General features: G+C 53.5%; 1 protein-coding gene across 1 annotated transcript; it reads right to left on the bottom strand.

Moving 5' to 3' along the window:
• Positions 1–10978: 10978 nt before the first annotated feature.
• LOC123072468 (probable calcium-binding protein CML35) lies at positions 10979–12084 on the bottom strand. Its single transcript, XM_044496018.1, has one exon. The coding sequence runs from the start codon at positions 11979–11981 to the stop codon at positions 11388–11390; it is 594 nt and encodes a 197-aa protein (XP_044351953.1). The 5' UTR covers positions 11982–12084; the 3' UTR covers positions 10979–11387.
• Positions 12085–12739: the final 655 nt, after the last annotated feature.

The following is a 12739-nucleotide window of genomic DNA, read 5'->3' on the forward strand; positions in this document are numbered from 1 at the left end:
ATTGACTCGCAACTAGGGGAGAGTGTGTTTGTCGAGGGTCCCTAGTTGCATGCCGACCATTGACTCGCATCTAGGTGTGTGTGTGTGTGTGCGTGCGTGTGTGTGTGTCGAGGGTCCCCAGTTGCAAGCTAAACATCGACTCGCAACTAGGGTATGTGTGTGTGTTTTCGTTGAGGGTCCCCAGTTGCAAGCCGCACATGGACTCGCAACTAGGATTGTGTGTGTGTTTGTCGGTGCCCCTAGTTGCAAGCCGACCATCGACTCACAACTAGTGAGTGTATGTATTTGTCGGTGCCCCCAGTTGCAACTGTATTTTTGTTGGCTCGCACAGTTTTACACAAACAACCTAACTCTATTTTTGTAGGATCATACATGCTAGTTTTTGAACTCAACTGTATTATTTATTTTTTCAAATGAGTTTTCTGTAAGATGTCCAAAGTTGCAATGGATAGCACCTAAATTGTGCGGGTCAGTTATTGTTGGATCCCGCTGTTTGAATCGGTGGGAGAGATAGCTGGGAAGAGACGGGGCGAGTACAAAATTGTGGTTGTTTTTCTCACAATCATTTTTTTGTATTTGTTTGCATTTTTTAGTTTGTGAACATTTTTCAAATTTGCTAATTCCTGTATAATTCACGAATGTTTTTCATACACAATTGCCGATAATGATTTGTTGTGCTTGCCTTTCAAATTAACATTTTTATTATGTCAAGTTGCCAAGCTTATTTTATATAGCCAGCCGTTGCTTTGCAAAAATATATGTAGTCGCAGAGGTGATTTACTCTTGTAACATTGTTCTGAAATACCTATTATTATTTAATTTAGAGCATGTAACTATTTTTTTACTTAGTCACACTATTTTTTAGAGATATTCACATTGCATAAGTGTACTTTGAAAAAGGCATTGTAGAAGGTAGCTTCCGCGCATAAGCAAAAATGTTCACTGTAGCGCACTATCCACCACTTGTAGCAATCAGTCCCATCACCTGTAGTACTCGCTTACCAGCCGCGCTTACCAGCCGCCGCACGGAGACACGCCCCTGTCTAGTATACAATATAAATTCTTTTAAAACAGACAAATAAACAAACAAACAAAAGCAAAAAGAAAGGTGAGCTTGTTTGAGGATGGGGTGGCGCTCATGTCATACTTAAAAAATGATGGCATCATACTTAGATGTGAAATATTATCTCACATCTAGATGTAACATAGACGGACCCTTGTTTATTTGCCAGTGCGTCCTCCTCTCGTTTCTGCTACTTGAAAACTCATGCCGACTGTCATCCTTACTTCGGGCAGGGGATACCTCGACTTCCATTGCTTGACGCATATATACCCCACGTATAAAAAAACACTATATAAGGGAGTACCGATACATGTATCAGAGCTCTAGGCATGTCCCTTTGAGTTTGTTTATTTTTTTCGCGAATACGCAAAGTTTGCGTATCATTTCATTGATAGAAAAAATAGAATTGAGTACAGAGGAGGGTTACAAAACATGACATGAACGCAAAAAGACATGAGCATGGGACCCAGAGTAGAGAGACAAGAGATGCTCAACCCGAATAGGAAAAAGACACAACTAAACCCACCAAGCCTAGAACTAGGGAGGCAAGCCAAACTAACAAGACGTCAAACATCTTCAAATCCAACACCGGGGACGCCGCGAGTTAGCAAGATAGCGCCTTTAAGAAGGGGAACGACATCGTTACGTCGCTGCTATCTGATCCAGAGAACCGGATCTAGGGTTTCCCCCGATACTCGAAGAGGGGCACAGATAAAGACCATGGCAGCGCCTTCAGGAAGGGAAACGACACCCACAAGTGCCGCCGCTGCAAGCATCAGCAAGCCGAGCAAGGATTTTGCCTGGCCTTAGCTCGAGAAATCCCATTGCCGCCAGATGAGGATCCGAAGATGAAGAAGTCAGCACGCCAGACGACCGCCGCCACAGAAGGGGGGAAGGTGGGGCTGCACCTGCCGCCGTTGAAAAACGTGAGCTTTGGAGCCGGCATGGCATGTGGGGTGGACGGGGTCAGGAAGGCAGCGGGCAGAGAGCTGATGCGGAGGGATGGTGGTGTCCGACGCCGCTAGCAAGCCAGGAACTGGAAGGAGACGCAGATCCTGACTGCGAGAGACGTGGCCGCCAGAACACCGACAAGCCAAAGTAGCTGGAAGGGACGCAGCTACCGGAGCGTCGAGGCCGAAAATCCACACCATCATAGCACCGACAGGCCAAGAACACTGGAGAACGCAGGTTCGTGGCCGCCGGGACTGGAGTGATGTCGACGGGGATCCACCGCAAAGTTTTGACCGACTGCCAAGAAAGACTACCATGACCAAACATGCGCAGAGGCCGCCACCGCCGTCGGAGACGAAGGGTGGTCAGGGTCTGAGCAGGACCAAACCTCGGCCAGGCCAACCACGGGCGTGGCCGCGCCGCTGCATCAGACGGGCAGACGAACCGCAGCAGTTGGAGGACGTGCGCGACCACGGAGCGCCAGATCAGATCCGAGGGGTGGTGGTGGTGGCGCTCCGGCATGAGGGGAGGGGTGGTGCGGGGGCGGGGCGAGACCTCACAGGCACCAGCTCCGGGCGCGGTCACGCATCGCCGGCCGGCCCACTGGAAGCGGCGCAGGAGGGGGCGTTGGCGGAGGAGCCCCCAGCCAGATCGAGGGTTTGCGGGGATCTGGCGGGGGGAGGAGGACGAGGCCGCCCCGCCGTCACCATCCTCGGGCGCGGCGCCGCTTCGCCGGCCGGCCCTCCAGCAACGGCGTAGCGGGGCGCGGTGGTGGAGGTGGCCTTCGAGCGGCGGCGAGGTCTTTCCCCCGTGTCGCCAGACGCGGGGGACGCTTTCCCCCTTTGAGTTTGTTTAAACGACAATGAATATGGTTACACGATCATCAGAGGGTAGGAATGCAAGTGGCACACCACAAATCCCTCAAAAGTGCACGTAAACATTACAATTTGTACTAAATGCATCATTTTTTATCGAAGCTTGGTTTAGCTGGTCCAGCTTATGCACATTCTTTTGTCGGTGTGAGATGTCCTAGAAAATTATGTTAGAAGGCAGGACTATACCAGCGCATCAATCATAGTAAAGCATAAACTTTTGTGCAGTCATGAAAATGGCGAATATGCAGGAGAAACTGGCGGTGTCGGGGGTGCTGGGGCGCATTGGCCGAAGAATTTGCATCTTTAAAAATGGGCGCCTCCCTGGAGCTAAAGCTAGCAGAATATGCATCGTTGTTGAGTGGGTGCAACGTTGGAGCAGCATAGATCTCCACCCCACCCGTCTCGCTCCCTGCACTGCCCATAATACAATCCTCTTCTTTTTAATTTAAAATCCTTTGCACTGCCTGTGGGCGCGACAAGCTCATCAATCAAATACTCTATTAAGGATATATACACTTTTAAGCTTGACACTTGACAGTGGATGAGTTAGCGGCAGTTCCCAAAAGCATGATGGTGGTGCAGTAGGCGATGCTTTTTAAGGATAGAGCACTCGTGTATATACTTTTAGTTTGATGCCCGGATCGCTTTGCTCCGAATACGACAGTGGAGCAGAGCAGGGCCGAGGAAGCAACGGCGAAGCTCTCCCGAGGCTTTGCTTGCTCGGTGCCAATTGCCAAGGGACAAAAAGAGCACGCACGCACGCTCGCCTCGGATCCCATTTTCCTGGGCTGTCCAACCTAAAACCCGCGCCACGGCCACGATCAGTAGGACTGCAGGACCAAAAGTTGGTAAAGAGGCACGTCTGCGTCTGCATGTGCATGCGCATGCGCGCGGGAAGAAGTTTCAGCTAAAGACGGCACGGCGGCACTTGCCGCTGCCCGAACTGCAACGGGAAAGTGCATGTGCATGGATGAGCGAGACGAACTTGACTACGTGCGACCTGCTATCACCGATGTGGCAATGCGATGCAATAACATGGAGTACTTTCGTTGCTTGAGCTTTGTATAGGAGGGAAGGTCGAACCCACGGATCGGACGCAGAAAAGTGGAGGCGAAAAGGGCGGCACGCGCGCGCACGGCTCGTCGTGTCCTGGCCACCTGCTAGTGCAAAAGTTGATGCGAGTTGTTGCATTTACCGGGGGCAGACCTACTCTACTAGTATGGCTTTCGCTGCTGCCTTGTGAAGCTTTGCGGCAGCACACAACGGGACCATTCGTTGGGGTTTGGCGCGGCGGCAGTTGCACTGGATGGGATCGGATGGATCACATGCGAATGCGACTGCGACGCGAGAGGCGCCGCACTTGTCTTGTCGCCATGGAAACCGGCCGGCGAGAAAGTTGAGTTAACTAGACGATCGAGGGGGAGCCGAGCCGGGGCCACGGCGAAGGAAATAAACAAGCCGGAGAAATTTCAGGCAAAGATGCCGGCTCATGTGCTTTGGGCTGATCGATGCAGCTGGCAGAATAGTGTGTGGAGTACTGCTGTGATACAGTGACAGTCTGACAGAGGTGCAGATATTCCGTCTTTTCTGGTCAAGTACTGCATCAGAGAGCGCAGAGCGCCCTTGTTTGACCTCTTGTTTTCTAGTAAGAGCGTCTGCTTGGAATGGATTAGTGACAGTGATTTTGCTGGCCGCTTCGCACACCGACGGCAGCTCGCCAGAAGGCGGGAACAAAAGGAAAAAGCAAAGTTTGAGAGATTTGGATTGCTAATCTGTTTGCAGGGGTGATTAACTAGAGAGAAAGGTCAGACGTCGGCAGAGACCCTGCATCTGCATGCAAGATACCAGCAATTTCACCCGGTAAAACTCGCAGCAGAAAGTAATTCTGTACTCATCTCTGTAGGGCCTAGCTAGTTGGTCAAACAACCGACGCTGCCGCGCCTCGAGTCGCTACCAAGAAACTCCAAGGAAATTTACCGAGGTGTGTGTAGCGTCTGCAAGACAACGACAACATTTGCTTGGCAATTTACCTAGCTCCACATGCAATGAAAAGATCCCGACTTGGTTAAGCTAACTACTAGTAACTAGGGCCCATGGCTACCACATGACAACAATAATCAACTCGCATAGCTGCAATTCCTCGCCACGTTGCGCCGTACGATCCATCTACTACTAGTAGTTTGAGAGACTGTGGGTACAAGATGCATCATTGTGTTTCACTTTTCCCGTTTCTCTGGGATTAATGCATGATTAGTAGTAGCTTCAGCCACCAGGCAATAGCTGATGATGATTAACGGGCAGGGGCTCATCAGGTTTTGCGCGCCAAAAGTGCTTCTTCACGATTAAAAAATCAGATATAGGAAACAAAAAGGCGGCAGTGATCGCAGGTTTCCAGACGAACACTAACCAGTAACCAGTAGTGGAATTAGCACACAGGTTTCTGATAGAGAAAAGAAAGACAATACGATGGAGCCGGTGGCAAAATTATCCATTTCTCCTCGCATAAGAAAATGGCAAGTGGAATGGATGGAACCATGTGTTTTCTCTTATAACAATCAAATCTATTATTAAGGATCAACAGAAACACAAAACACCTAAGAGCATCTCCAGCCGCGTCCCCAGAACGGCCTCCCCAGGCGATTTTTTCCCGCCAGCGCTGAAATAACGCCCCAGTCGCGCCCCCAGGAGCCCGTTTTTCGCTGACTTGGGCCGAAATCAGCTCCGGCGGACCCAGACCGAACCTGACGCGCCGGGGGGCGCTGGGGCGAGCGTTTTGGCGCGAAGCAGCCGCGGGCCCGCCAAGTCAGCGAGACGGCCGCTTCGTCGACCGCATCGCCTCGGTTCCCGCGGGAATCTATGCGAAGGCTGCCGCGCTGTCGCGTCGGTCGGCCTCCATCGATGCCTCATGGGCGGCGCAGTGAAGACGCCGCCGACGCGCGTCCGCTTGCATACGCTACGCGTCCGCCCGCATGTCGCCCCGCCCGCCACCCGCTTCGGCTATAAAAAGGCGCCCTCCCCGCCGGTGAGCGCCACAACCTCTCATCTTCCTCCCGTGAAAGCTTTCTTCCCGCCGACGAGCTCTCCCTCCACTGCCTTTCCCGCCGACGAGCGAAATGGCCGAGAGATACCCATGCGATGGCGCAGCGGCGAACGACTTCGGCCGCCGACACCTCCAACAGCCGGAGGCGCGCCTTCTCTACGAGGTCGAGTATTCGACGCCCCCCGACATGCGAGTACCGGGGGCGTGGAGGCTGAGTGCAGGCGAAGATCACCCGCATCCACTACTCGCTGACGGAGGAGCAGTGGAATGAGCCGAGGTACGCGCCCGACAACGGAACACTGTGGATGATGTTCTTCGAGCGCCGCCGCGAGGAGCAGATCACCTCCGTCAACGACATCATCCCGCGCGGCCGCCTCAACTCCGAAGGGCGGCGCGAGTGGTGGGGCGTCCCCGGCCGCACACTCGACGCCGTCCTCGACCACATCGAGACCGGCAATGTGCCGCGGCTGGAGTACCCGTCGCGCCCCTCCTTCTCTCGCCACCGCGATAGTTCCTGGATACCGCGGCGAATGGAGCCGGGGTTGTCCTCCTCGTCGGGCTCTGGCACGCCGGCCCTCCGCCCCGTCAAGCCCGAGCCAGAGGAGACACCCTCGGGCGTCGCGTGCGGAGCGACGCCCTCGTCATCAACGAGCCCTCACCTGCGACGGCATCGACGAGGCGCTCCCTCCGCTTGGTCCGGCTGAAGCCCGAGCCGGACATGCCCCCCGTGAAGCCGGAGCACACCGGCCTGGTGGCCCCCGACGACGATTCCGCCCTCAAATGGGCGAGGGAGGACTACGTCCGCGAGCAGGTGTGCCGCCAGCGTCAGGCGTACCTGGAGACCCAGGCCCGTTGCCGTGCCGAGGAGGGCGGCGTTATCGTCATCGACAGCGACAACGAGGTCGAGGCCGGGCTGTCGAGCGTTGTTGGCGACCCGGGTGAGGGGCGCAGCAGGGACGTCATGGGCGAGGCGCGCGACGACGACGATGACTACACCCGCTTCTACAAGCTTCTCGGCATGTAGGCGGCGGCGGCAGTGGCTGTGGCGGCAGTGGCTAGGCTTTTTAGTTCGTTTTTAAGTTAGTTCATGCATGTTTTAAGTTTTTATACAAATTTGGACGAAAAATGGCCGAGTTCATGCAAAAGTCGCCGAGTTTGAAAAAAAATAAGACGAACTTCGCCGAACCCGCAGCGACCGTGGGTGTGTGATTGGGAGCGAATCAAACCCCAGGGGCCGAACTAGCGCCGGCTCGCCCCCAGGCCGCTCTTTTTCGGCGCCCTGGGGGGCGAACGGCTGGAGATGCTCTAATCATGATAAAAATAACATTGAGGACCATGCATCAAGGAACGACGACCGCCATCGCCAAAACAAACTGCTGGCTGACGTTGTCGAGGATCGCCGAAAACTCTTCATACACGTGCCTCGAAGGACCAACACCCTAGAGCCGCAGCCATCGCCATTCAACCCTTGAATGATCTGTAGGGTCTGACACTAAATCTCAGCGCCGCGCACTCACGGCGAGAAACCCTAATCTCGCCACCCTAAGAAGTCGGTGGGAGTCTACGCCGGAGCTCCGTCGACTCTATCCCAATGGACAAACTCGAGGTGTATTGGAGTTTGGAGGACCGACTGAAAGATGAAGTATTGTCATACACTGGAATACCGCCTCGCAAGAAAATGCCCTAATCTAATCAACTAGTCGAAGTTGAGGCATCGAAATTCCCCTCCCCTCCATAGGTCATCCGAACGACATGCAGATTCGTAGGCCGGAGCTGAGGGGAAACATCCTGGCATTAAGTGCATGAATCCTTTCACACACGAAAGCACATTGCACCTTACGACATGCATATCATCCATGATCGCAAATATGAGGTTGTATCGTATCGATGGTACGTCGTCCAGACCATCGTCACCAAATTTTGTCGCGTAGTTGCTCAACTGGAGGCAAAGTGGCCATTGCACGCAACAGAGGAGGAGATCGTAAGTTTTGTTGTTTCTTTCTCAATTTGTTGATTGAATCATTCATTCGCTCAATATTGCTCTACACATAGTGTAGCCCGTACCTGCTGCCGTGGTGTACCATAGGACAGAGGGACACCCATTTACATACACACACTGTTGGATGAAGTCAAAGGGGCAGTATGTGCTAGACTATATGATCCGTTCAAAAACTTGTTGGACATCGAATTTGAGACGCTAGACTTTTTTGCATGCTATGTATGAATGATTTGTGCTATTTTCTTTCCAAGCTTTGATTAATATCAGTCGGTTTGCATGAATTTCGTCCGCTACTCCAAACCCAGTTTAAAACGTATGCGAGCAGCGTTGGATGGTTGTTTCCTACATCCTTGAACGCGGACTGGTCCTCCGTCCGTGGACGGATGTGGGATAAAATTTATGGGGCGCCGTTGAAATTTTGTTTTTGTTTTCGAATTTTCTTAGAGAGCGCAGAGCACTCTTGGTTGACCTCTTTGTGCTTGGATCAGTGACAGTGACAGTGATTTTGTTGGCAGTTTCGTATAGCAACGGCAGCTCCCCAGAAAGCGGGAGCGAAAGGGACAGCAAGGTTGAGAATTTTGGATTGCTGATCTGTCTGTAGGGGTGTGATTAAGCAAAGATAAAGGTAAGACGTCGGCAGAGACCCTGCATCTGCATGCAATTTCCTCTAGTAAAAACTCTCATTCTGGCATCTTGTCTTGGTAGGGCCTAGCTAGCACAGTGGCGTTGGTCAAGACTACCGACGCTGCTGCGCCTCGAGTCGCTGCCAAGAAACTCCAAGCCAGTTTCCCGAGGTTGAGTAGTACTTACATATGCAAGACAACGACAACGACAACATTTGCTTGGCAATTTACCTAGCACCACATGCGTAGCAAAGATCCCGACATTAATTATAGTTTTTTTCTTTGCGAAAAGACTTTAGTTATATTAGTTAGCTAGGGTCCATGAACCTTTCCATGTTGGATCGCCTTTCACCTCATCTCAGCAGATGACAGTGTGAGAGTGAGTACAAGATGGATCATTGAGTTTCACTTTCCCGTTCTCTGGGATTAATGTATGATTAGTAGCCTCAACCACCAGGCGATAGGCGATGATGGTGATGAGCAGGCCGGGGTTCATCAGGTTTTGCGCGCCAAAAGTGCATCTTGAGCTTAAAAAGGACAATATGATGAAGTGGCACGCAGACTTCTGAATGGAAACAAAAGGACAATATGATGAAGTGGGCAGCTAAGTTATCCATTTGTCCTCACATCATAAAATGAGAGGAAAATGTCAAATGGAAGGGAGATGAAACAGGGGGCTACCATGTTCTGATCAACGGTTGCAAGCTTATCCTGGAACTTGATGAAGCAGAGCAGTTCTGGTGAAATAAAATACTCTTACATTATGGAACGAAGGAAGTACTAAGCAAAACCATGTGCAGCTTCTCAAACATCCAACAGGAAGAGCAAGTGTATGCATGCGTTAGGAGGCTGCATATGTTGACATGCTAGAGCGTCTCTAGCAGATCCCTTATAAGACCGGCAAAACTACGTTTTCCCGGACGTTATATGGGAATGGGACGGCCCAAAAACTCGGGCCGAGCAGATTCCAGAAAAGCCTAGCCCATACCAATCAGGCATATATGCCAGCTTCCGGGTGATTCAGGGTATCCGTTCGTCATTTCCTTTATCCCTCTTCACTGCATATCATCTACTCCGGCGAGAAATCGAGACCGCTCTGGCAGTGTTTTGCGACTAGTTTTCCACCGGCTCTTGGTGGCGATGGCGTCCGCCGGTGCGGGGTGTGGAGGCGGCAGGGGGTTCGGCGACCGCCGGATAGGCAAAGGAAGGCGGCACAAAGTCCCGCAGCGCCATATCGCGGGCTTGGGCAAATTTCCGTCGCCTCGGCAACCTCTTCGATCCAGCCCTCCAGCCCCGTAGGGCGGGAAAGACCGCGTATTTTGAGCCGAAGCAGGCCGCTGCAGCCCGAAATGCAGTTGCGGCTGCGCGCCTGCCGGTGCTTCTGGAGGTGTACCAGCTCGCGGCGACCCCCTCTGGCACGCTCATCGACAACACCCTCCATGGCAACAATCCCCCGCCCCGCGACGGCAGCGACAGCGACTCCGGCGACGAGTAGATCTATGCTAGTGTTTAATTTTGGTTTGAATTAGTATTAAAAACTCTCCTACGCTATGCGTGTGATGAACTCCCCAATGCTATGCTATGCTTGTGATGAGCTCCGGCGAGATGTTTTAGCGCAAGCTAGTATGTTTAAATTTGCAGTATCTATACGACGGATCTGTTCCGGCTGCGAAGCCCGATGTCTGGCAAAAATCGTTTACCGTAAATAATTTATACGGGACGGTGGGTTGCGGGATCTGCCAGATATGCTTCTAGTTCATTATATAGCATAACTCAAACGCGGCAGGTTTTCTCTTCCCTCTTGGCTAAAAATAGCCGTCAGGAATTCCAGTGGCAAGGCTCGTCAGAATTTCCATGAGAATGAAGCATCGGCAAGTGAAGGCCTCGGCCCCGCCGCATCGCGTGCACCGCCCTCCCCATTTGTGCAGCTCCATTAACCGGTGCGATGCGATGTGCTCCCCCCCAGATCGGCAGTGCATAGTGCGGTACTAGTACGCGGCAGCAGCTTTGAATGGCCTTCAAGTGGCGCCAGCCCAGCCAGCATTGTTCCCTCACTATCATATCAGTGATGAGATGATAGTGGAATCCAAAAATAAACATCGCTCGCGCATCTAATCTAATCGGTGGTCTGAATGAATACAGCATCTGATCGTTCTTCTGGTGATGTTTGTGCTAATGGTGCCACGTCGTGGTTAGTAGCATTGCCGCTCCTACTTAGATTAGAGGAAGCAGAGCAGAGCAGAGAAAAAGGACAAGCCAAGCATGAGTGCATGCAGCATCGGAGCGTCTCCAGTCGCCACGTTGCGCATCATTCATTCATTCACTCACTCGTTCATTCATGGCGTCACCGGTCCTCCGGTCGTGCTCTCGCCGGAATCATCAACCATTCCACGTGCAACGCCAACAGGTTTCCCCTCCAGGCCACACTTAAACTGATTACGTACTTATATTAGCAGTAGCCTACCAATTGTTGTAAAGAAACCAAGCAACAAAGCATTTCTCATTGCCAACACACGCACACGCATACACTCTCGACCGATCGATCCAGCTCTCCAACAAATTTTACAGGGTCGTGATTTAACTAGCGGATGCTCTCCTTTTCGGAGTACGTACGTAGTAAGACTAGTAGTAGCAGAGTGATCCTGATTATACTTGAGCTAGCTGCCGCATGGCATTTCTCATCACGGTGCGCGCCAAAAAGAAGAAGAAGCAGCTGGAACGAATGAGCATCACACATCTGAGCGCCATGCGTCGCGGCCGATCGAAATTTCGCGGGAACGTGGGCGTGGGGGCGAGCAGAACAGAGCGGGAACAGAGGAGCCACCGACGGGCTGGCTCACATGAATCTCGGGCCGGCCGATGTGGTGGCCGCCGCGGTGGTCGACACCATCATCATGCGCGCGAAGTCCTGGAAGCCGACGAAGCCGTCGCCGTCGGCGTCGACGCCGCCGATCATGCGGCGGCAGTCGTCGAGGCTGCACCCGTCGGCCTCGCCGCCGAGGATGGCGACCATGACGCCGCGGAGCTCCTCGGCGGTGATGCGGCCGTCGCCGTCGGCGTCGAACACGTTGAACGCTTCCATCAGCTCGTCCTCGGGGCCGGCCTCCCCGGCGGCCGCGATGGCCGCCACGGCGTCGAGCTCGTCGTCCGACGGCTCCTCGTGGCCCAGCCGCCGGAGCACGGCCTCCAGCTCCCGCCGCGAGATCTCCGCGGGGAGCACCGACCGCGGCGTGGACGCCCGCGGCAGCGCGTCCTCGGTGGACGACGAGGTGGAGGAGGAGGACGCGGACGCGAACGACGGCGCCTCGCTCCGGGAGATGCCCCGCTTGCCGCTGCCGCTGCCGCCGCCGTCCTGCTGCTGCTGCTTCTTGCCCCGCTTGGGCGACGGGATGGAGAGCTTCCGGGCCAGCGACTGCATGGAGAGCTTCATCCTTCTTCGAAGAGAGAAACAATGGAGAGGAGACGAATGCAGCAGGGAGGGGAGGAAGGATGGATTGATGGGGATGTGTGGGGTGGGTGGAGACGGAGGGGGGAGGCAGCGATAAATAGGGGAGGCGGAGGACGGGGAGCGGGGGCGGGAGTGAGCTTCGCGGAAGCTTCCTCCGTCCCGGGGTTCCCGATTTTTCAGTCGTCGAGCTCGCGTCCGGTACGCTTGGTTGGTTGCTTCTGCATGGGTATTTTAGCCCCGCCCAGCCTTTTCTTTTCCTGGGGTGCGCTGCGCTGCGGATTTATCCTGGCGTGCGACGGATGGTGGGGGCCGTTTCTGGCAGGGGCCCCTCCGGGATTTGCTGCGGCGGCTGGCTCCTTGTGCCTTCTCTTAGCTCTCTGTTCTGGGGTGCCTATCCAGCCGTCCAATTTGGATGGAAATGGCTTTCTTCAAGATATACAAAGAGTCTGATGGCACTGCCCATTAGCTTGTTATCTTTCTTTTTTCATGAGCTTTGGAATGAAGTTGTATATATAGATTATAGAATGGAGTAGAGGGATTTTATTTGCTTATAATGAGAACCGGCTCAAGAACAGAATCAACTGAATCGACCATTTTCATCCAACCAGACCCGAGCGAGCGAGCGCAAGGAGGCACACGACTGCATTCACGGGGACGAGTAGGAGATGCCGTGTTGTCTCCCAGAGCGCTGCCATAAATTCCACTCACCCCTCTCTCACTGCTCACTCTCACCTCTCCCC

This window comes from Triticum aestivum, chromosome 3B (genome assembly GCF_018294505.1).
Source record: "Triticum aestivum cultivar Chinese Spring chromosome 3B, IWGSC CS RefSeq v2.1, whole genome shotgun sequence".
NCBI classification, from domain to species: Eukaryota; Viridiplantae; Streptophyta; class Magnoliopsida; order Poales; family Poaceae; genus Triticum; species Triticum aestivum.

Excerpts from the sequence above, each read along its gene's own strand:
- LOC123072468 (XM_044496018.1), bottom strand. The coding sequence starts at position 11,981 with ATGAAGCTCTCCATGCAGTCGCTGGCCCGGAAGCTCTCCATCCCGTCG.